This window comes from Botryllus schlosseri, chromosome 7, assembly GCF_051294905.1.
Source record: "Botryllus schlosseri isolate E-star chromosome 7, Bs_hap1, whole genome shotgun sequence".
In the NCBI taxonomy this organism is placed as follows: domain Eukaryota; kingdom Metazoa; phylum Chordata; class Ascidiacea; order Stolidobranchia; family Styelidae; genus Botryllus; species Botryllus schlosseri.
The window spans coordinates 10,994,561-11,017,408 of NC_137242.1; the positions used below are offsets into that span (position 1 = coordinate 10,994,561).

Here is a 22,848-nt window from a genome sequence, read left to right on the forward strand (position 1 = left end):
TGAGATCGTTGAGTTATTTTCAAGAAAAATTCGAAATATTTTACGTCAGCAAATTTATAGGATAGTTAGAGCAGAAGTGGGGGGCGCTTTCCAGTACTGCGGGCTCCATGAATTGCAAAACATTTAGGCAGGCCGCATTGCTTTTGTCACTTTCAAACAGGGTCGCAATGACTAGAGTCATGACTCGACTCGTTTTTCAAATGCGTAAAATGACTCGACTCAAGTCAATTTGCTTATAGACTCGAAGAATGGTAAAGGTAAAGTCACCGCATTATTGTTATTTCGTCTATCAGTCCTGATACTAGGAAAATAGGACCAGAAACTTCTAGAACTGTGGGAAATTACAGTATTACGAATGTGAGCCGTTCTATATCACTCGAGCAGAGTTGAAGAAAGCGGATTGAACTCAAAACTGAACAGTGAATGAACATTATGACTTGGACCCTCTACTCACCGACTTTGACTCGGTGGTGAATTGGAAATGACTCGACTTGACTCAAGTCAAAACTATAAAAGTGAGATCGACTTGTGATTCCGAACCATGTCACTTGGTCACAACCCTGCTTTCGAATTCCGCATAAAACAAGCCAAAGCACATTAGATCTGACGTTTGAGCGACGTTAAGTAACAAGCTCCAGCCACTCTCACATCTCACTTCCGCATCTTTTTCCTCTATTTGAAAACTATGCGATCACCTCGGCATTTCAGAACTTGTTCGATGTATTTGTATAAAAAGCTGCAAAAATGTCTCGTGTTTCACAGAACACATGTCCTTATTATTGCATTATACATTATATTTTATATTGTTATACATCATTTTTACCTGTTAATATATATTACAAGACACCGAAATTCAACGAAATCTAACCTTTGATGAACGTCTGGAACTCGTGATAATTGATGTTCGCCTGGTTCAGGTCGATCTTGAGCGTGAGCAGGAGCGTGTACAAGAACTTGTGCTCCTCGTAGAGACCCCTGGTGGTGTACTTGAACACGACGAAGGTCAAGTGCTCGATAATGTTGGTGATACGTTTGGCCGGAATGGGAGACTTGGCCGAGTGCTCCAGCGAGTAATCGAAAAGCCCCAGGAATTGACGGAGAGACGTCTAAACCAGTCAGTCTCGGATTACCGATTTCAAAATAAATATCGGAGCGTCGCTTACCTGATACATGACGTTGACCAAAGACATTTCCACGATCAAGAAGTACAGAATAGAGCCTCTGTTCGCGACGGGTCGATATTCCTCACGGGCCGTGTTGATTTTCACTTCTGTTTCCGCGGCGACCGACAATTTCTCGCTCACGTCTTCGGCGGTCACTTTAGTGACCTAGCAACAGAAGTATCTTCTTGTCAGCTTGCTGAGCTTCACGTTTTTATGTTTTTATTTTGAATGCAGCAACGTCAAACAAACGTAAGTAAAAACCAGAGGCTATGTTTTTATTTTGAATGCAGCAACGTCAAACAAACGTAAGTAAAAACCAGAGGCGGTCAAAGTACTCATAGTTGGCGATCAAGTAGAAACAGATGTAACATAAAAAAATTTCCACTCAACTTGGAGCTCTGTACCTTCAAAAAGCTCTTCAATTTCAAAGTAAGTGAAACTCTAACTATTCCAGGCCTATTTTACCTCAGAAATCTGAAAATTGTCAAGTAGAAGTAGGCCTAGTAGAGATGGAAAAATCATGAAAAAATAGATGGAAAAATCTCAAGTAGAATTTGAAGTACTATAAAATCATAACTACTTGAGTAAGTAGTACAAGCAGGCAAAACCTACTCGATTACTCAAAAAAGGAAGAAGCACTTCGCTACAGAACACTTTTGATAAAAATAAGCTACCAAACCGACCTTCAACACTTGAATGAGAGACTCGTCCTCCACCAAGGACCCCTCCGTCGATGTCAAACGGTACAGCAAGTTATCCTCAAGCTCCTGCATCTTCCTCTTGTTTGCTGTAACTTCCTCCAGCAAGGCGGTACGCTCTGATTCCAATTCCTGCAGGGCCAAGTCGAGAATGATTAGATGCCGTGCTGTTCTATACTGTTAACCTATTGCATATTAACCTGCTTCTCGGTGAGGATGACACGGCCAAGCAGCTGGTCTTCCAAGCCCTTCATGGTGACGGTGAAATCGATGATGGATGTACGGGCGTAGATCTCGGGGGTGTAGACGGGGTTGGCCAGTTTGGTTGTGACGTAGAGCTTGAAGCCTTTCATGACGTCAACTTCTTTGTCGCCCACTTTCACCTTGATGAATTTATGCCGCATTGTTTATGAATCTGGCTCGAGAAGCTCGGGGATTGGGATTTAAGATTTAGGCGGAATTCGCATCCCCGGCAGTCATACTCTTTTCAATTCAGAGCCGACGAAACAATAAATCAAACAAGCAAGTGTACACGTACCTTAAACGTGGAACCGGATTTGATGAAATTCTGCTCCAAAACGTTATCCAGAGCCGGATCCAAATCCTCTGCAACATCTTCAATAATAAGCGGCCTACCCAGAGACAAAGCGTCCTCCAAATGGCTCCTGAAGTACTTGTGATTCAGCGAAGTCAGCTTCGATGAAAAAAAAATACCAGGCATGACATCCCCGACCAATTTTTCGTCAAAAACCCTCGAAACCAAACCTGAAGTTCGTTGTCTTTCTCCCGATTTTTGATCCAGATCTTGCCCTGCCCCTGAGGGTCGATAAGCAGCGGATATCTCGTGGCCCGGGTGACGATGATACCGTTTTGGACGGACAGCTCGTCGTTAGGCAAGCCCTGAAGATTCCACTCGCCGATGGTCGCGTTGTCGACCAACATACTGATCAGGTTGATGTCCTGTAGGAGAGAATGAAGGTGAATTATTATTGAATCGTGTAATTGCGTTTTGTAAGATATATCATCTGTATTAGTCTAATCTTGATCGATTTTTATTTCATTCTTATTATCGGCAGATGAAATAAATCTCTTGAAGAAGTTCGGACTCTACATTGTTGTACCTAGCTTGAGATCCGTTTCTATACTTGATAATATCAGTTTAATTCACACATAGCAGCCAGAGTTCGAAGACGTCTTTGCTCGACCACAGATGTTTGATTAACTTCAGCAGCTATAAGTAGATTAGGTTATTAAATTCATTAAATACTGTTTTGTTGTCTAATGCTTTAGACTTGAAATTTACATTAAATACGCTATATGCCTTGTATAGGTGAATAAATTCGCGATTAATATGTCGATTATGTAATCTGGCCCGCCAAGTACATCATTTTCCCATATCAGGCCAGCCCGTGGTCTAACAGTTAGCTAAAATGATGAAATAATACACATAAAGCACACACAATAAACAGGATAGCACATTAATTGATGATTAATGCGATGGTCGAGCTTGTTTTTGGGGACACGGACCCAGGTCGGAAACCAGCGATGTAACGAACGTCTCGAATAATACGAAAATCATAATTTTCAAGGAAATCTGTTGCCAAATTTTGCAAACCGCCCGCAGACGTACCTCTGTAAACGGTATCTTGTTCAGCGACATTTCCTTTTTCCAAGAGTTGATCAGGAGAGTTCTGAAGTCCTGGTTGAAAGGACCGGAATACGAGAGAAAGCCGGTGGCCAGCAACACGTCGCCGACGAGACGGTTGATCTGGTCTTGGAATTTTTTCCCTGCGGCCGTCCAACGTACCTGCCCGCGAGACAAACAGATTAAGCGGTGGTGTTAGTTGGTATTTTAAGCTAAGAAGGAGGACAAATCCTAGGACATGTGGTAACCTTAGTTTAGACAAATATACGCCAATCTCGTGAGTGAAATTGACCAGAGCGGCAATAATTCTAGAAATCTGGGTTGATACAACACAAAACTCCATATCTGATGCAAATGTGGCCACGATTTTAAATTCTGGTTTAAAATACTAATCTCTGACTATTCTATTTCGAGAAGTCTTCATGTCTTGTATATTTCTTCTACTAGGGATTAAGTAGAAAGTAGGGCTTTTGCTTCTACTCGAGCACAGTCGATAAAACTCACCTTTTCACCACCAAGCCCTTCGATGAGAGCACTTGCGTTGACCATTTTCCTCTTGCAAGCCTCCGCGTCGTCGATCAGCGCCTGCTTGTGACCCATGGCTTTATCGTACTGGTCTTGCACAACCTTCAGCTCGGCGTTCTTCTCGTCCAGTGTCGCCTGGGCGGCGTTCAGATCGGCCATGGCCTTGGTGAGTTTGGCTTCTTGCACGATAAGATTCGCCTGTCATTCGCAGCACGAATTAGTCGCATCCGGCAGATAAAAAGTGTTAAAATGGGCATTCTGGAGTAACTACAGTTTGGAGCAGGGTTATTGAACTATTTTTAGCGACAGCTCCTGCATAGTATCAGGTCAAAATGCTTTCAATTTTATGACGGATATGTTATTGTAACATATTTTATAATTAATCATTGTAGATATATAATTCAAACTGATAAGAGTCGCTAGACGGCTACCATACGAGATCAGAAAACCCAATTTATGATGTCATCTGCATGTTCGTAACAGGCCATAATTAATTTGAACTAATCCGTACCTTGAGCGGCAGTACTTCTTTGTTGATGGTGTAGAAATACGCCATGGCCTCCGCCCACGAACACAAGCCCGCTACGTTACCGCACACTTTCTTGGCCGTTTCCGTGTTGAAATCTTCCATCTGAAGGTAGGGCTGCACCAGCTCCACAGTTTCTCCGTTGATTGTGTCCTGGTATAGAAAAAATAAGGGATTTTACCATCGCTGAATTTATGAGTAGAAATTCACGGATTGATGTCTACTTGAGTAGCAACTTTCACCACTTTGACCACATCTGCTAACTGTCCGCTATCACAGTTACCTTCGGGAAATTCAGCAGCATGTTCAAGAACTGCGAATTGTTCATGAGCTTGAGCGCCTCGCCCCACGAGGGTTTGATCGAAGGCCGGTCCGGGTCCAGCTCGACCGGGTTCACTTTACGTTGAAACAGGATCAGCACCACGTCCATGATTCTCATGATTAGATGCGGCGGCTTGCCCAGTTTACGGACGGTGGCGATGTCGGCGGGTTTGATGGTCTGAAAATACCGAAAATCGACGATTAGTAGTAATTACGGACAGACTTGTTCAAACTACCAATCGCTTTGTAAGTGAATCTAGTTGGTCGCGTTTTAGTCGATTTATGGATTTTGAAAGGTCGTCAGATCAAGTTCTATTTCAAATTTTGAAAAGTGGCTGGTTCTAGTTTTAGTTCCACATTTTTGAAATCCAGTTGCATGTAGTAAGGGGTATTCAAAAATAGCTTTTTTTAGCAAATCATACTGGCTACTTGATAAGATTGTTAGGTTACCTAATTTAAGCCTACACGCTAAATTTGGTTCAATTCCGGCCCGTAGCCGCATTGCTACAGGAGAAAAAAGTTTCTATTTATTATTTAGGAATAAATTTATTTAGGAACGATGTTCACCAAATTTGGTTCAATTCCAACCAGTGGAAGCGGAGTTATTGCCGTCGAAAAATTTGGATTTGAATAAAATAGTATTTACGGTGAGCACAACTATCATAAATAATTAAAGAATTTGCCATTTTTGAATACCCCTAATGTACAAGTCTGGTATTGGACATGTAAAATTGACTCAAAACCAATTCGAAATGAATAGAGCGAAAGAATTCAGACCCGAAAAAAGATTTCAAGATTTGATATAACAATATTGCAATCTGAGCAAACTAATATTTACAGGGGCAAATACTATCTTCAGCTATGCCGAAAAATTGTGGCTCAGTATTTGTGAACAAGAATCAATGACGATTCGATCGTGATCCTTATAATTACCTGGAAGCGCAAGCTATTGCCATAGATTTGATATGATTTTACCACCAATTCCGTTCACACAAGAAAACCATATTAATGATAAGCCAAGCCTATGGGTTGAGATTTTGAAAATCAATCTCCAGAGCAAAATCAGACGATGTACATTGCTAATACCTGCAGGGCAGCTTCAGCTGCTGCCAAAGCAGGCTTGGCCGCCTCCAATTTCTCCTCGGCTTGCGCTTTGTCGACCGCGATGGCGTCCACAATATGCTGGGCCTTGTCCTTGACCTTTTGCACCTCGGCCTTGACAGCCTCGGCGGCCGTGGCTTTCGTGGTCACCACCTTCAAAACCTACAATACAGGGTAAATGTAGGCCGTCAGAGTAGACAATACTGAACACTAGTTATAGCGGAAGTAGCGACAATGGCCAGCAATGAAGTTCTTCTACGTTTTAAGATAATTCAAGAAGTTATTGCCAATCGACATTGTATATTCCAGTAGTAGGCTACTATTTCTAGACAGAAAACTAATTGATTTTAGAGTTTGGATAACATAAAGTTCAAAGTAGTTTTACGATATTTTTGCATCGCTTTTACGAGTGAATCACGTGAGCTGATTACATCTACTTTTAGTCTCATAATTGACCCGGTGTAAGATGCACATAAATTGAGTAGAAGACCAACATAATATACTAATTTTCCCCACTTCCAACAATTTTAGCTAGCATTTTCAAGTAACGGTACTGAGAGATGAAATGATAACAGTGTGATAACTTTACTATTCTTCGAAATTACAATGAAATGACTGTCTTGGTAGACCCAGTCTCGAGTCATGCGCAATGACTCGAGTACAAGTCGAGTCAATACGCAAATTGTCCCGAGTCGAGTCATTTTTCATTTATAAGAAAATGACTCGAGTCATTACAACCCTGCCACAATGAGAATTTATTGAATTATTGCAATTCGATAATTTTTCAGGTGTAACACATGCTTTATTATTAGTCCATAGTAAGCGAGAGTTTTGAACGTGAGGCTTTGTTTTCAAATAAACGAGTATTTCAAAAGATTACGAACAATAGGCTTCAAGTGATGTGTTGTCATTTTTGAGCATTCTATGTTTTTATAGGGCTGTGAAATATCCTAATATCCTAAGTACAAATAGTCCATATAAGGAAAAATACTCAGGTACTGACCCACTCTACGTACATCTGAACACAAGACACACAACACATACCTCGTCTGCCTCTTTCGAAGCCACCGCAAGATCTTTCTCTTTGACCGCGAGTTCCTTTGAGAGCTCGTTCACAGATTTTTCCGCCTCGACCAGTTTCTGTAGGCCGGTTTTCATCCTCTGCGCCAAAATGCCGATTTCGTCCAATTTCATTCTAAACAACGGCGGGGTAGACTTAATTTCGGGCGACTCCAATTGCCAAGACGTGACTCACGAATAGATATTCTTGTATCCCGTGATGAAGGAGAGGTAGGATTTCGGCGTTACGTGGCAAGCGCGCCTGAACCTTTCAAAGTATTCTACGCATTTTTCAGCAACCAGATCTTGGACCGTACCCATGACCTGAGACAAGAAAAAATTCAGGAAACGAATCGTACCATCATTTGTACAGCTTCTTGGAGGTACGGAACTTCCATATACAATTGAATAGTATGTTCATGTTGAAATGAACCCGAATATTTTTGGCTGACACTCATCGGGGGTAATCGTCAGCAACTAGTAGATAATGGAGAAGAACAATCGTATCACAAGCATGAAATTTCGAATACGAGAGCGTTCAATGTACTATTTTTAGATGGTACACGAACTCTTTTTTGTCGACACAGCCTTTGCAGGTGTATTTTGATAAAGCTCGACTCAAAAGCACACAAATGAGAGTGTCTGTCGTCTCAATATTTTTCGCACTAGTGAGATTATCGAACGGATATTTGCCAATGGCAGAATTTATGGCCTTTGATTGCCGAGCATCAAGCTTGAGCGGATGAGTCAAGATTGAGCTTTTCATCGAGTGTGTAATAAATATAGGGACATGCTGAATTATGTGTTCCTGCAAGCGCTTCGACGTTCTTCCCACGTAGCCACAATCACAGTGGCACTTATATTCGTTCACGAAATTACTTTGTTTAAGTGCAGGAAGCACGCCGTCACGTGTTACAGGGAGCAGTTGCGTTGTCGTAAAAATCACATTGGTCTTCACTGTACGATACCACGATCGTACGATACTTCCAGGACTGTTCCAAATATACGATTCATTTCTTTGTATGTACAAACCGGGTGAGTACCAAATTATTTTCATTGGTATTGGAAAATCAAATGCAAAAATTCAGTTTTCAAGTCCGAATTCGAATCAAGCTTGAAAAATCACAGATATATGGAATCCGCGTCATCTTCGACAAACTCGCGGAAGCACTCACTTGGACCACGTTTTGCTTTGTCTCATCCGTGCACTCGATCTTGTAACTGGACAAAAATTGTTCCGCGACTTGAATCAGCGCTTCCTTAGGCCAGCGCAAAAACCAGTCCATCGTGCATCCCGAGATGAGAGCTGAAGCAAGAAATAAATGATCGTACCATCAAAATTAAATTAGCAAGTAGCGCGAACCGACCGGGGAATTTCAGCGCTCTGTTTCGGAATTTCTCGCCGACGGGCGAGAAGCACAGCACCACGTGCAGGTTGGCGCGGACACGCGACAGGAAGTAATCGTAGAGGTTCTCGTTGGTCGGCGGGTGGCGGGGCAGCTCCTTCTTCATGACCGGGATCAGCTCCTGCGTGATTTCATCGATCTCGTCACGTTGGAAGAGATTTGAGACCTGGACGAAATCGTAAAAGCGTCAGAAAGCGATGCAAACTAGTCCTGTTTCTAAATTCTTCTTTTCAAAATCAATGGTGTGGACGTTAATTCATTTTGCTTTTTGAAAAAAACTAGTTAGAAGTGGAAAAACAGGTGTCTGATCACAAAGACTACTCCAAGTTGGTTCGACACCTTCCTTTGTTGTCATTGCATCGTAATCTTGTGGTGTTTTGAAGGGGCAAAATTACTAACAAAGCACTCATCAACAAGAAGTTTAAAAACATACCCACTTGACCAAGTAAGTGCAAGTAGGCAACACCCAATTGAATGCTACGAATAACCATGAGTACTTTGCTACTGAGCGCCACTGAATACACCGATTAAAACATGGTTTTTGACGGCCGCCAAGATAAAACTTATTTCCTTGAACAAAAACCAGTTAACATAACAGAGAAAGTTGGTCCTAGCTGGCTGGCGGTTACGACGATGTGGCACAGGCAAGGACTAAAAAATATCGGTGGTGTCTGGTTATATCAGTAAAGCTTGTGGTATGCTTCAAAGGTAACAGGAGAAGGAAAAATTATATACTCTTTGTTAATTGATACCAAGATTTTTTTTAAAACTTCAAATTAGATACGATTGAGAGATATGTTCTTCAATTTGATAAAATATCACAAACCTCCCCAGACGCCAGTACGTTGTTCATGTACTCCAAGAAGCCTTCATCTTTGATTTCGTTGTCCGTAAAAATAAAGGTGACGCCTTGCCCATCTTTACCAGCGGTACGATACAAGACCTAGAAAAGCACCGCGGCGTTCACATGAATTGTGAATGGTCAAATCAACAGATAAGTTCTATTCTTAGTCAAAGCTTTTCAATCAACTACAAAGCACTCCCGTAATGGCAGAACCAGATTTGGTCAATTTCAATGAATGTTGCTGCAAAGGTTTTAACCTTAAACATCCAACGGCCTAATTTATATCACATCCCAATACCCGGGGATCCCCTACGTTACCCCCTTCAGCTATAATGCCAAACAGGACTCACGGACAAGGCCGACAACAACAAAAATATGTACAACCAGAATCATAGCAGCAATGAATATTGTAATTGATTACAAATTTCATGTTCAAGTTCCAATCCAAATCCAGCTTCAAAGTAATCATAAATCAATATCCAATGCAAGTCTGGTCCAAATCATCAAATCTGTTTAAAAAAATCCAAATCCATGCACATCTCAGCTCTACAATGTTTCGAATTCCCTCAAAGCGCCTACAAAACAGTTCCCATATCCTGTTCCCGACAACATAAAATATTTCGGTATTTCACTGCTCATTAGATTTGAGAAACCTCTCGATCGTAACAACAAACTGTTATCACCTTGAGATCGTCCATGAGATTAGACACGTTGTACGTCCTGCTCAGAGTGATCTGGAAGCTCTTGTATCCGGCGATAAACGACGCCAGCCTGGTCAGCGACTGCTTTCCCGAGCCACCCACACCGACAAGCAGAGCGTTGCCACGCGGCGTTCGTATAATTCTCGAGATCTTCACCACGTGCACCATCGCGTCCTGGAATACATTCATGCTTGGTAATCACGATTTTCAGCGGTAGTAGGTAGATACATATAGGCGATTGCACAAAAATATGTACAAATGAAACAAGTGCGTCAACCAGGAAAGACTGTGTCGATGGTTATCGAGGCTTCAAGCTCCATGCTTCAAGATGTATATGATACATTTACGAGAAAACCGAAAAAGAACAAAAATATTATTATGAAGCAAACCACACATATTTAAATACTGTTATAATGTACAATCAGACCCATAACATTCATAGATACATATAGATATAAATCGAAGAGAATCACAGAGGGGGCACCACTAGAGTTTTAATACAGTTTTTTATTAGCAATTTCCACCGTACATATTACATTTCAATGACAGAGTGGCCTAATCATGGATCTAATATTGCAGCAATATTTTCATATTATGCATAACAATAATAATATAGGAAACAAAATCTGTATGACTTACTGCTAACGTTAGTAATACAGGAACTCAAAGACTGTTATTATTATGTCACACAGACATATGATAGCCTACATTTCAAATTAGACACTCGCTACTGGCGGGAGTCAGTCGAAAACATTTTCGTGTAACATCGCATAAAGAATGATTATACAAAAACGTCACGTTAGCAGCTTTGCACACCTTGAAGAAGACCAAATCCATTTTCGCGCCTCGCACAGTCTCGTTGTACTGTTCCTCGTAGGACAGCAGCCTGTCGTTGAGCTGACTGTAGGACTCGATGGGCTCGTAAATCTTTGGAGCGTCTAGATCTGCGTCGTCTCCCTCCTCGCCTGTTGATTATCGAAACATACTCGATGCCTGCTATATTTAATACTAAATAGGGGCCCCGAGTAATGATTGCTAAAGAGTTTGCACGAGCGGTTTCCATGGGAATGCACAGACATGGAAATTTGACGCAGGCAGGTAATGCAAACATACCTCAAAACTACTTTATACTGTTCAAAACCAATAGTGTAATGGAGCCTGTCGTTGGGAAGCGAGGCGCTGAGAACATCTCACTTACCGGTAGGCTCGGGGGCTTCGCGCAAAAAATCCACGTAGTAAGGTTCCTTCGGCATCTTGGCGCTGAGCTCGGGCAGCTCGTCGGCGACAATCTGCGGAAGATCGGCAGAGATGAAATGGAATCGAATAAAAACGAAGTACGGGTTTTAGCGTACTGCCCTTTGCACACATACACTTACACACACGACTCGTGCGCCACTATGTTTTTATCAGCGATAAACCTTGCATCGTCAATTTATTTTCAACAAATTCTGCTCGAAGTATCACGCTGTAAAGACTAATGTAGCCAATGCGCCAGTGCTCTGTGCTCAACCACAACAGAGCGACATCGTGATCTTATATCTTCCACGACGAACGATGCAAACGCGAACGATACCTATATTCAGTGCTGCAAAATTGTTCCCAGACTGAAAAGATTCATGAGCAATCCGACAATATCGTGATTACAGGCCTTGTGTAACTGATTCACTTTTCGAACAATCTAGGCCTATCGTTTGCTGTAAAGTTGAACAGGAAGATACCCTTTTCATCAAGTTCATATCATAAAGGTTTATGATGATGCAATACGATGAAAGTTCAATCTTTCTCTCTGCTAATCTAAATTATGCTAGGTTGGTATAAAAATCAACTGATAGGTCCACCAAACAAGATTTTGTAATTAAAGCAGCAATGTAACAAATTGTAACATGCAAATTGGCATTGCAAACTTGGTAAAACCGAAAATCAATAATTTGCTTGTAACTTTTTTTCTGTACATTTTCAAGACAAAGTTTGATGGAACTGAGATAGAAACATGTTGCTTCCGCAGCTTTTCAGCCCAAAACTAGCTTTGGAGCATAAGCGGTTACCAAGATATGGCAGAATTAGCTATTTTCGGCTCGTTCGGTGAAATTACACGGCCATCAGAGGGTGCAGGAACTTGAAATGGTGATAGACGTAGTTCACTCGAGATTTGGGACCAAATATCAAGGGCACTTTTTGAAATTCCAATTTATCTTTTTTTCACTCTGCCCTACGCATAGGTCCGCCAAACAAGATTTTGTTATAGCAGCAATGTAACAAATTGTAACATGCAAATTGGCATTGCAAACTTGGGTAAAACCAATGGACATTTCAATGGCGGTCTAAAAATCAATAATTTGCTTGTAACTTTTTTTCTGTACATTTTCAAGACAAAGTTCTATGGAAGTGAGATGGAAACGTGTTGCTTCCGCAGCTTTCAAGCCCAAAACTAGCTGGAGCATAAGCGGTTACCAAGATATGGCAAAATTAGCTATTTTCAGCTCGTTCGGTGAAATTACACGGCCACTAGTGGGTGCAGGAACCTTGAATGGTGATAGAAGTAGTTCATTCGCGATTTGGGACCAAATATCAAAGACACTTTGGAATTCCAAATTTTTCTTTTTTTCACTTCGCCCTACGCAACGTGTCGCTAAGATAATATTATCATTCAGCATTAGCCGCTAAACGCCAAGCCTACTTTGATAATGACTACACAAATGGAAGTTGGGAGGGGCCGTTCGCACTTCCATTTTTGTGCCTTGGAGTCGACTTTTATCAAAATACACCAACCCAAACTCTGTCAACAAAAGGAGTTCGTGTACCACCTGAAAATAGTAGCCTACATTGAACGCTGTCTCATTTGAAATTTCATGCTGGTGACGTCATATTTTGTGATACTATGGTTGATATACAATGTTCTTTCCAATTTTCGACTAGTTGCCGATGATTACCCCTGACGAGCGTCAGCCGAAAATATTCGGGTTCATTTCAATAAGAATGTACTACCGTATTCAATTGTTTACATAAAATAGTAATCTTCACTGTTTTAATTACATTCACTTTCTTTACTTTTCCTGAGTCACTTTCACAAACACCAGTACTGATCAACGTAAAAGTAACAATGTGGTAGCTTACGATTCTCGTGTCATATGACTCGATCGAGTCTTTACCAGGGCAATTTTTGTTGCGGTCAAAACCGTGGAAAGTTTCAGTTATTTTGCACAAAAGTTGCAGTAAAAAAGCTGCATTTCATTTTCACAAAAGTTGAAGTAAAAAGTCGCGTTTATAGACAAGTTCCTTGAAATTATCAGGGTATGAGATACTCAATCGTTCCATATCCAAGGCGCTGTAGCAAAACTCAACGTTGGGCACTTCAACAAAATCAATAGCCTGAAAAAATTGACCCAGTGAACATATAATTTTCGGCGGACTAGCTTGAATGTACGTCTAATCGGAAAGGGCATCAAATTCAAACGACAGTGAAATAAGCAAGCGATCTATTTACATATAGTGCCAAATATCAGGGTTGTAGCCAAGTCTCAAAGCTCCGAGTCACAAGTCAATCTCAGTTTTATAGTTTTGACTCGAGTCAAGTCGAGTCATTTTCAATTCTCTACCGAGTCCAAGTCGCAGAGTAGAGTGTCGAGTCCGGGTCACAGTAATTTGACTCGAGTCCGAGTCCAAGTCATTGTGTTGACCGTTCAGTTCCGAGTTAATGTCATGTGAAATCCACTCGAGTACAAGTCGAGTCAATACACAAACTGACTCGAGTCGAGTCTTTTTTCATTTTCAAGAAAATGACTCGAGTCAAGTCACCAAAAAATCGCAAATCGAGTCGATTCATGACTCAAGTCATTACAACCCTACCAAATATTTCCAGTAAAAAGTTGGTTGCATAAAAAATCGAAAAAAACTTGAAAAAAGTTGCGTAAAAAAATGAAGAAAAGTTGCAATATAAGATTTCATCAAACAGCTTAAAACACCATACTACATAACTTCTGAGTATTTAGGAGGCTGTTGGAAGTTGTAAAAAAAGTTGCAAAAACTCGCCCTGGTCATGACTCAACTCATTACAACCCTGTTCCACACTAAGATAACGAAGAAAAATCCGGAAACGGTGTTAGAAATACCTTGCATATGTAATTCTCGAACCAGTCCTTGTCCGGCTGGTTCGTGAAGCGGTCGGCAACGACACGGTGGCACTCGTGCTTCCAAACCCCGAGCATGACCTCCTCGGACTGGCACACCTCCGAGTCAATGATGAGTATGCCCTGTCAAAAAAAAAGTGGCGTCCGCTCAAACCGGCTGCCCGCCGCTGTCCGCGCCAGGGAGAGGCCGTACCTGCCAGATACGGCTCAGATCTCTCAAGTTGAAGATGTAATGGAACTTGGCGGGCGTCGGCAACATCTTGATCTTCGTGGCTTGCCAGATCCTACGCGTCACGCCGACGAGAGTCGGCGCCAGGGTGGAGACCTATAACCGAACGAAAATCCTTGATGAGATTTCATATTTTGTTTATATTTTTTTCAAATTATTTGAATTATTTACATATTCCAAATCTTTATTCTTATTTCCTTGCAGCACAGTAGGGACGACTGGAGTCCCATTTTTCTGACTCGACCTGACTCGTGACCAGGATTCGAATTCTAGAATCTATTTTCGAGTCATTCCAAATGATTTATGTCGGATCGCATTTAATAGAAGCAGCGTAGGGTGGACCAGAGTCATGTTGTTTGAAGGACGAGTCCACACTTGTACAAACTAAACATTTAGTAAGTTAGGTGTTTTGAGTAGTCCTGGTTGTAGCTGCTGATTTTGAAAATTAGGCAGTTGTAGTTCTAGTTCTAGTTGCAGATTTTGAAAATTGAGTAGTTGTAGTTCTAGTTCTAGTTGCAGATTTTGAAAATTGAGTAGTTGTAGTTCTAGTTCTAGTTGCAGATTTTGAAAATTGACTAGTTCTAGTTCTAGTTTGCGGATTTTGAAAATTGGGTAGTTCTAGTTCCAGTTGTAGAAGCGGATTTTGTAAATTGAGTAGTTCTAGTTCTAGTTCTAGTTGCAGATTTTGAAAATTGACTAGTTCTAGTTGCTGATTTTGAAAATTGAGTAGTTGTAGTTCTAGTTCTAGTTGCAGATTTTGAAAATTGACTAGTTCTAGTTCTAGTTTGCGGATTTTGAAAATTGGGTAGTTCTAGTTCCAGTTGTAGAAGCGGATTTTGTAAATTGAGTAGTTCTAGTTCTAGTTGCTGATTTTAAAAATTGACTAGTTGTAGTTCTAGTTCTAGTTGGAGATTTTGAAAATCGACTAGTTCTATTAGCAGATTTTGAAGATTAAGTAGTTGTAGTTCTAGTTGCTGATTTTGAAAATTGAGTAGTTGTAGTTCTAGTTCTAGTTGCGGATTTTGAAAATTGAGTAGTTGTAGATCTAGTTCTAGTTGCTGATTTTGGAAATTGAGTAGTTGTAGTTCTAGTTCTAGTTGCGGATTTTGAAAATTGAGTAGTTCTAGTTGCGGATTATGAAAATCGGTTAATTCCATTTCTAGTGCTTGTTGCTAGTTTTGAAATTTAAGTAGTTGTAGTTCAAGTTGAGCTTTTCGAAAATCCAGTAGTTTGTGCAAGTGTGGACCAGTCTCTACCCTGAATTGACTTTACTTGACTCACAGTCGACATTTGGGAAATACGAAAAACTCATGACTTGTACTTGAATTCTGGAATGAACTTTCAAGCCATTGAATATTCTACCTCGCTAAAATTTCTTAACATCACAAGTCAAATTCTTGAGTCCTTTTTCGAGTCAGCTAGCGTAACCGCACCGATCATAAAATAAGAGACGTCCGAAATGTACCTCGTCTGGGAATCCCCTCTCTTTGCAGAAGTATCCTTCGGCAATGGTGCGGAAGATCTTGTCGATGGAATTGTTCGACGGCAGCGCGCAGTTGAAGATGCAGAACTGACGTTTCAGACGCTGTGGGATGTCGTTACGGCCTCCGCCTGGCAGCAAATTCAAACCCACGTTAATACGAGGTAGTGCTCACCAAACTTTATGTACGCGCGTGTACTAGGGAAGGTGTGAACCTCTGAATGGTTCAGGTTCGTGCGAACGCGAACCTTTTTGAAAGGTTCTGTGTGAACGCGAACGTGAGCCCCATGACGTCACGTTGCTAATTCCAACCCTGCATTTCAGTGAAGTGATAGCCCATATTAATGTACACGATACCTAACGACGACTCGGACCACATAATGCCACAATACTGAAGTACATATTGACGTTTTAAACATCGCCAAATGTATCAACTGCGACAATCAAATGATATAGTAATCCCATAAAATCATTATCTTCCGTCGATTTGCCAACAATTTCGACGAGGACTTGGAATGGAATATAAGCTTACGCCTTAACGGTCCAGGCCAGACCGGACAATGTATTCGGCGTCTGAGTATTGCTACGTTGATATTAAGTATAAAATGGGTTTCTGTACTTGCTACCGATATTACAGTTATACAGCAGTAGCCAACATCCCCTTCCATGGATTCGGTTTTTATGATAGAATAAATATATGAAATCAAGATTGGCCATGTACATCAGACAATGATGTCAATTTCATTGGTTGATTGAATAAGCATCATTCGCTCACTACCTACATGTAGGTTATTTCGCCCTTGATGTTGTGTGATTGCGGGTCAAGCTCATTGCAGAGAGTCTCCAAATATTCACAAACGGAAAGCTGGATATTTCCAGCAAACTTTTGTGACAAAGCAAGTAAAATTTTTGAGATTGTCAAGGTGCGTGCTGGTTTAGTGTTGATTTTTTATGCTGCCAGCGCGATGCATAGAGTGGCCCACAGTTGAAATGCAATAAATTTCAACCAAAGATGTTATAATGAAGTGATAATTGGCATGTATGAAAAAGGTTCACAGTGCAGAACCTACCAAGGTTCGTTTGTCAACGTGAACCTCTAAATTTCCGAGGTTCACTCACAGAACGCGAACGTGAACCTCACGTCCACACCATCCGTAGCGTGTACCATTTTGATCATTTTTACTGAGCTCACGTACCACATTCTTGTACAGACCGCGATAAACTAACTGACGGTGACTGCTTTAACTTGGCCACAGGTTAATAATACCTAGATCATTGCGGGACAATGGTTTGCTGCGAAAGAAAATTTCGTGAAGATCAAGAAATTTTTTCTCGCATTTCATATATTTGTTCAAAAATGTCATTGCAACAGATATGAAATAAGATTTATAAGCTTTTAGGAGTTTATGGAACTCCTCGCTTGTCCTGCATGTGCACAATGATGACCAGTGGTGCAGATCTGATTAGTGCTATGACTCGTACTCGACCCTTTGCTCACTGACTTGGACTCGGAGTTGACTCGGTGGTGAATTTAAAATGACTCTGACTTGACTCGAGTCAAAACTATAAAAGTGAGATTGACTTGTGACTCGGAACCAGGTGACTTGGTTACAGTCCTGGACCCTGGTGCCATTAGGTCGTTTCTACATTGACGATTCACGCTAACTAAGGATATGAAACTTCCTTGACGCACTCAAACAACCCAAGTTTGAGTAGGCCTAGCATTAAGTGGATATAAAGCCAATTAGAAATCTTAATTTACATATTTTTCAATTTACAAATACACGCGCTAGCAATTATAATAACCCTTCAGTATGCGGTCCATCTCCAAACTGACTACCTCCGACGGAACCCCAAATCCAGACACGAAAATCATCGAACGACCTACCGGGATGAATCATGGCGGCGAGGAACTGAATATCGACGATAGTCGTGAAGTCCCCGGGCTTGTCCAAGCTGTAGAAACCCTTGTTGGCCATCAGCTGTCTGACGATCTCGTTTGTGATCTTGAGGTGGAAGAAGTTTACGTGCGCGGTTTACAAGTCTACAAGCGACGTGAGCATACCTGATCACCCCAACCGTTGATAACCGGCATGTTAATGTCGTCAACAAAGACGGTCATCTTTTTACCGGCTGGCGGGCCATACGTGGTGCCCACACGTTTGTCGACGTAGCTTTCGATCGTGCGCTGTCACGAATTATATCAGGTGTCGTCACAGACATTTTGTAATATACTAGGTCACTCTAAATTAAAATGGATAGGCATTCAGACTTATTACTTCGTCAAAGATAATCAGAAATTAGACTGATAATGCCAATATGACAGATGAACATCTCAACACTAGTCCCCACCGTAGTAGTGGAGTACCACAGTGTGGTTATATATTAACAGAAAGAATTTGAAGTGGGAAGCAGCAACCAGAGAGCTGATAAATGTAACTTAGAAAGGAGATAATTAAAGATATTGAAATTTATGGTGGCACAATTTTTTGACACTTTATTATGTTGATGGATGCTGTTTCCAGAAGTGTCTGGCCAATTGCCTCGCAGTCTTTTGAAGCAAAGGCATTTGCCCTCGCTTCATCAAAATTTCGTAAACCGGGAGCCCGTCAATAGCTACATGGTCATCATTAAAAAAACAGAAATCCTGGACCTGACTAAATGTGGCTGGTACGACAGCCCATTTGTAAATACTCTGCCCGAATATAATAAAAATGTAACTGCATCGTAGATTTCGTGTGAATCAAAAACCATCATATATTTTGAAAAAAGATCAAATCCAAAATTTTTCATGCTGGCCTCTTCGAACTTAAATCCACAGGGGTTCGATAAATGCACCCAAACAAGTCAAAAAACTCGTACCTGAAACATATTCGGCGTGGTGGCGCTACTGAAATTCAGAGCTTTCGTGAGATGGACTTCCGGGTCGTTCTTGTTCATGTAGCCCTTGATCATGACCGTCTTGGCGGTACCCTGCTCACCGATTAGGAGCACGGCTTTTTCCTGCAAAGTGTCGATGTGAAAATCCTGCGGTGCGGACGACGCCCACGTCAACAAAAACTTATTCATAAAAGAGCCGTGGCGCTCTGTTTGAGCGCTTTCACAAAGCAATTGATGACGGTTTGGTTTTCACATAATCTGAGCCACGTTGCAACAGATTAAAAATAGAAGATGATATTACATGTTGTATTTTCAAAGTACTACGGCATTGCAGCAGTTTGGATGATACAGTATCAGCCTTTGGCGATTTCCACCTGTATGACATGATTAAAAATTTGCATTTCACTCAAAATCAATCCACGCAACCTTAGCGGCTATGGAGTAGGTAGGCCTTACTCAGATACTGCGGACACATTTTTTCAGTTGATCTCATAAAATTTCAAGAGACAAATCCATAGAACCGTCATGTACTATGATAACCATAAGACTAACTGCCAAGTTATCTACAGAATAACTTGGAAATTACCGCACCAACCTGTTTCATGATGGTGTTAAGCAGGTAATCCGTTCTGATATTGTCAACGTTGGGCACAAGAATGGATGGGTAGTCCGGCACGCTGTCTTTGGGATAGATGTATTCCGGCACTCTCGTGTTCCAGTGCACCCAGTCACCACTGTCGTTAACCTTGACAAGAATGGTAATTTGAGAAATCATCTACAACCAAAATCAACTCAAGCATGCAGTATGTAAATGATTATTTGTGAGCTACAAAGGAAAGTGTTTGGTTGGAATGAATTGCAGTAAATTTCTCACCGGTAATGCATCACAGGATAGCTTTGGTTCAGTAGCGATTGAATTAATTGTTGGCACGTGAGTGCAAGTAGAACTAATGCCTTACATTCTTACCCAATTACATTACAAGTAACAATTTTCAAGGTATGCGGCATTGCGTAGTCCTCGATCTCAACACCACAGAGATCGATGATGTGCTGTAGGATACGGTGGCTTACTGAGGAAAATGGCTGCTTTGAGGTCGATCGATTGCAGAAATGCGAAAATAAAACCGTACCATGTACTCAAAGATGGTCTCGTCGTCTCGTACAGGCGGAATCGGCAGCTTGGATTCGTGCTCTTTGAGGAAGGTCTCGATCTTTGCCCTGTCGTCGAGTTCGAGCAAGGCCCCGAGCGACCACATCAGAGCAAAAAAGAACAAGCGGCCCATGTGTGTCTTGTCGATGTTTTTGCTCTGCTCCTCACCGCGCGGTATCAGACCTGACAACGGGAGAATATTTGTGCGATATCGCCGAAGCGTGAAAAACTTGATAGGCAACTTTTAGTACGCGACCATTCTTTTTAAAATCACAGTCAGATGTAAACCACCCGGTAGGTGTTGTTGGTTGGAAGAACATTAAGAACGATCTTATTAGGAGTTCATCTTCGGCAAAATATCACTTGCAATAAATCGGCTGAAAGTGGGATTGACATGGGAGTTTCAATTTCAGTTCATAGTGTATTGTCCGTTCGCTCCTGTCCTTATTCACCACATTGTTTGTGCGGGATCTTGTTGCTCAAGTTTTAAAGCCCCATTTGTTTCTATATCTTAATTGGATGCCTATGATGTAGCAATACCGTATTCCTCATTTGCCGACGATTGCACCCGAAGAGTGTCAGCTCGAAAAGCTTCAGGTTTGTTTTTTATAAACTTCAGATTATAGCTTCATCTGCCCAAGACACAAACACAATGCGCCATGCGATATACAAGACACAATGCGATGTAATGAGCAGTTAGGGGGATGCCGAACGACCAGTTGGGTTCTCTTAAACTGGCATGCACCTCGACCTAATGCCCCCATTTCAGTGATGTTAATCTTTCTTCTTAGTTATTTTTTGCTCTTTTCTCACTTCAACGTTTCTTTTTTCTGGCCTTTTTTTGTCGCCATAAGAAGAGTGACACGGGGACGATGAGCCCAGAATAACCTCCGACGGCATCGATGGCGCTGACGCTCCCCACTATGCTATCTCCCCCGCAAAATTTTAATATAATAACATTAGGAATATATTATTAAAATCTTCAATTCCTAGCATCAAGTATACTAAGGATGCTCAAAAAGAACCCATTTTTCCAAATTTCACCGGCATAGTCATTAAATTGTGAAGCCTCCAATAATGCTGCATACCAAACATGGCTAAATTCCAAACAGTCGAAGCAAAGCTATTACAATTGAACAATTTTACATAGCAACAGTATTTACTGTGGAAAATTCCATCACGTAGCCAAGACCAAACATTGTGCTGCTGACAAGTTTGAATAGAGAGTGATAAAGAATTCTTGGCAACCTAACAATTTAACCACTGTGGCAGTGAAATTCGGGAAAAAATTCTTATTTACAGCCATAACATACATGCTGCAAAAAAATATTCTAATAAGAAAAATCGACAATTACCTTGCAACAAGTCGATAGCTTGTCTGATGTACATACACTCCAAAACGATCATTTTCGCAGCGCAAGACGTGGAGATATAGTTCAGTAGGTCCTGGACAAAATCAGAAAATTAGGCAGTTGTCCGTAGCGCGCGTACCGCACAAAACAAACCTGGAAGACAGAGTCGAACAGGTCCCAAAGCTGGTCGTTCTGGGCTTGCGGCAGCGTCTGCAGCCAGCCTTGAAGGATGGGACGCCAGTCCAAAGCTGAAGAGCTCATGAACACCATGCCTGAAATAGTCAAAATACAAATGCTTGCAATGGAATATGGATAGTGCATGGGGAGCGCTACAAGAGATTTCCCTACGGGCCCAATGAGGCAATTCCGAGTGGTCAAAGGTTGTGATCTATTTGTTGTTTACCAGAACCGCCTTAGTATGGTGTGGTGTGGTCTATAACTTTTGTGTAAACGTTATAAGTGTGCACTTCGGATACACACCAACATCAATCAAGATTTTCCTCTAGCTTGTCCCTGTCTGTGCAACACCAATCTACCAGTCTTGTGCAAAATCCAATCACGTTTCTTAGCGTTGATAGATAAAATAGTAGATGATCTCTCAAGCTACAGCTAAATTGTATTTTAAATAAGCTTATTTTAGTCATTTCATTTCTAAATTTTCCAGGATGATGTATTTGTTATTAGTTGATCTAAAGTTTTAACGACTTCTGTGTAAGATGCTCCTAGCTTGGGTGGCTCAGCTCGATTATGTTATATCGAGCCTCCCGCCTATACCACGGTTATCTGTGTATGTAGTACATTCGACAAATAAAGTCACTGCACCATTTCAAAAAGTGTTGACGAGAACCGGTGTAGTACTGTTTGACGTATTATTCCAAATACTTTACTAGAGGCTGGTGCGCATACCATTTCTGGACACTGTCGCCGGCGAAGCGTTGTCGATGTTGTGCGGTTCGAAGATGATCTTGCAGTTTGGCGCCATCGGGATACGGTCGCCGTTGGCCAGGGTAAGGGTTTTGTTGTCGTCAAGTACCGAATTCAGATTCTCAATCCAGATGGCGTCGACGGGCCCGTCCAAAACCAGCCAGACGTGTTCACCCTGAAATGATGATACTGTCCTAAGAACTGGGCCGTATCAATTCTATGGGGGCGCTGAGCTCTTCATACAATGTGGTCTCAAACTATAGACGATTTTGCGAAAAATTCGTTGGCAGCAGCCGTTTCCAATTTGCTTGATTTCATGAAAATCCATCCATTGCAATCATGATGATTTTCCATGCAAAAATTTCAAAACTTCACTGTAAATTAGTCTTTGTTTTTAGTTTCAATGGAGCGATTTTCAGAAATCACAATGTCCGACACATATTTTACTCAGTTTTTTCCCATAGCCTTGAGCAAAACAGGGCTTTGGAAGTCGTGCTGGGGTAAAATCAATCAAACGTTACAAAAGTTTTTAGCCTCTATATTGAAACAGTGTATCTGCATGCCCCAAATTGATCAAGTATTGTATCATATGAACATTATTATAGAGTCCCACGTCTAAATCATAAAAATTGATAGGTAACAAAATCGTTGACCTCAGTATTTACAAACACGGCACCAAAACTTATCAAGATCACGATTATAGTGCAACACAATAAA

At 41.3% G+C, this 22,848-nt stretch overlaps 1 protein-coding gene and 1 long non-coding RNA gene across 2 annotated transcripts in view; one reads left to right on the plus strand and one right to left on the minus strand.

Moving 5' to 3' along the window:
* LOC145443022 (dynein axonemal heavy chain 5-like) overlaps positions 1-22,848 on the minus strand; it is a 74,339-nt gene that overhangs the window by 9,778 nt on the left and 41,713 nt on the right. The window contains exons 45-74 of the mRNA XM_080321005.1: positions 22,114-22,306; positions 21,361-21,479; positions 21,211-21,301; positions 19,836-20,038; positions 19,301-19,450; positions 18,688-18,828; positions 17,891-18,013; positions 17,714-17,831; positions 15,811-15,956; positions 14,310-14,441; positions 14,099-14,239; positions 11,188-11,278; positions 10,806-10,954; positions 9,972-10,163; positions 9,271-9,387; positions 8,406-8,610; positions 8,214-8,344; positions 7,235-7,362; positions 7,024-7,174; positions 5,965-6,141; positions 4,841-5,056; positions 4,543-4,710; positions 4,011-4,229; positions 3,492-3,668; positions 2,627-2,821; positions 2,400-2,555; positions 2,062-2,244; positions 1,847-1,993; positions 1,164-1,328; positions 869-1,106 (exon numbers count right to left, since the gene is read on the minus strand). Coding sequence (XP_080177131.1) covers positions 869-1,106; positions 1,164-1,328; positions 1,847-1,993; positions 2,062-2,244; positions 2,400-2,555; positions 2,627-2,821; positions 3,492-3,668; positions 4,011-4,229; positions 4,543-4,710; positions 4,841-5,056; positions 5,965-6,141; positions 7,024-7,174; positions 7,235-7,362; positions 8,214-8,344; positions 8,406-8,610; positions 9,271-9,387; positions 9,972-10,163; positions 10,806-10,954; positions 11,188-11,278; positions 14,099-14,239; positions 14,310-14,441; positions 15,811-15,956; positions 17,714-17,831; positions 17,891-18,013; positions 18,688-18,828; positions 19,301-19,450; positions 19,836-20,038; positions 21,211-21,301; positions 21,361-21,479; positions 22,114-22,306 — 4,762 coding nt within the window. The remainder of the gene's footprint in view (positions 1-868; positions 1,107-1,163; positions 1,329-1,846; positions 1,994-2,061; positions 2,245-2,399; positions 2,556-2,626; positions 2,822-3,491; positions 3,669-4,010; positions 4,230-4,542; positions 4,711-4,840; positions 5,057-5,964; positions 6,142-7,023; positions 7,175-7,234; positions 7,363-8,213; positions 8,345-8,405; positions 8,611-9,270; positions 9,388-9,971; positions 10,164-10,805; positions 10,955-11,187; positions 11,279-14,098; positions 14,240-14,309; positions 14,442-15,810; positions 15,957-17,713; positions 17,832-17,890; positions 18,014-18,687; positions 18,829-19,300; positions 19,451-19,835; positions 20,039-21,210; positions 21,302-21,360; positions 21,480-22,113; positions 22,307-22,848) is intronic.
* LOC145443026 (uncharacterized) lies at positions 15,271-15,953 on the plus strand. The gene is made up of 2 exons (XR_013916274.1): positions 15,271-15,357; positions 15,401-15,953. It is a non-coding gene; the product is annotated as an uncharacterized LOC145443026 (long non-coding RNA).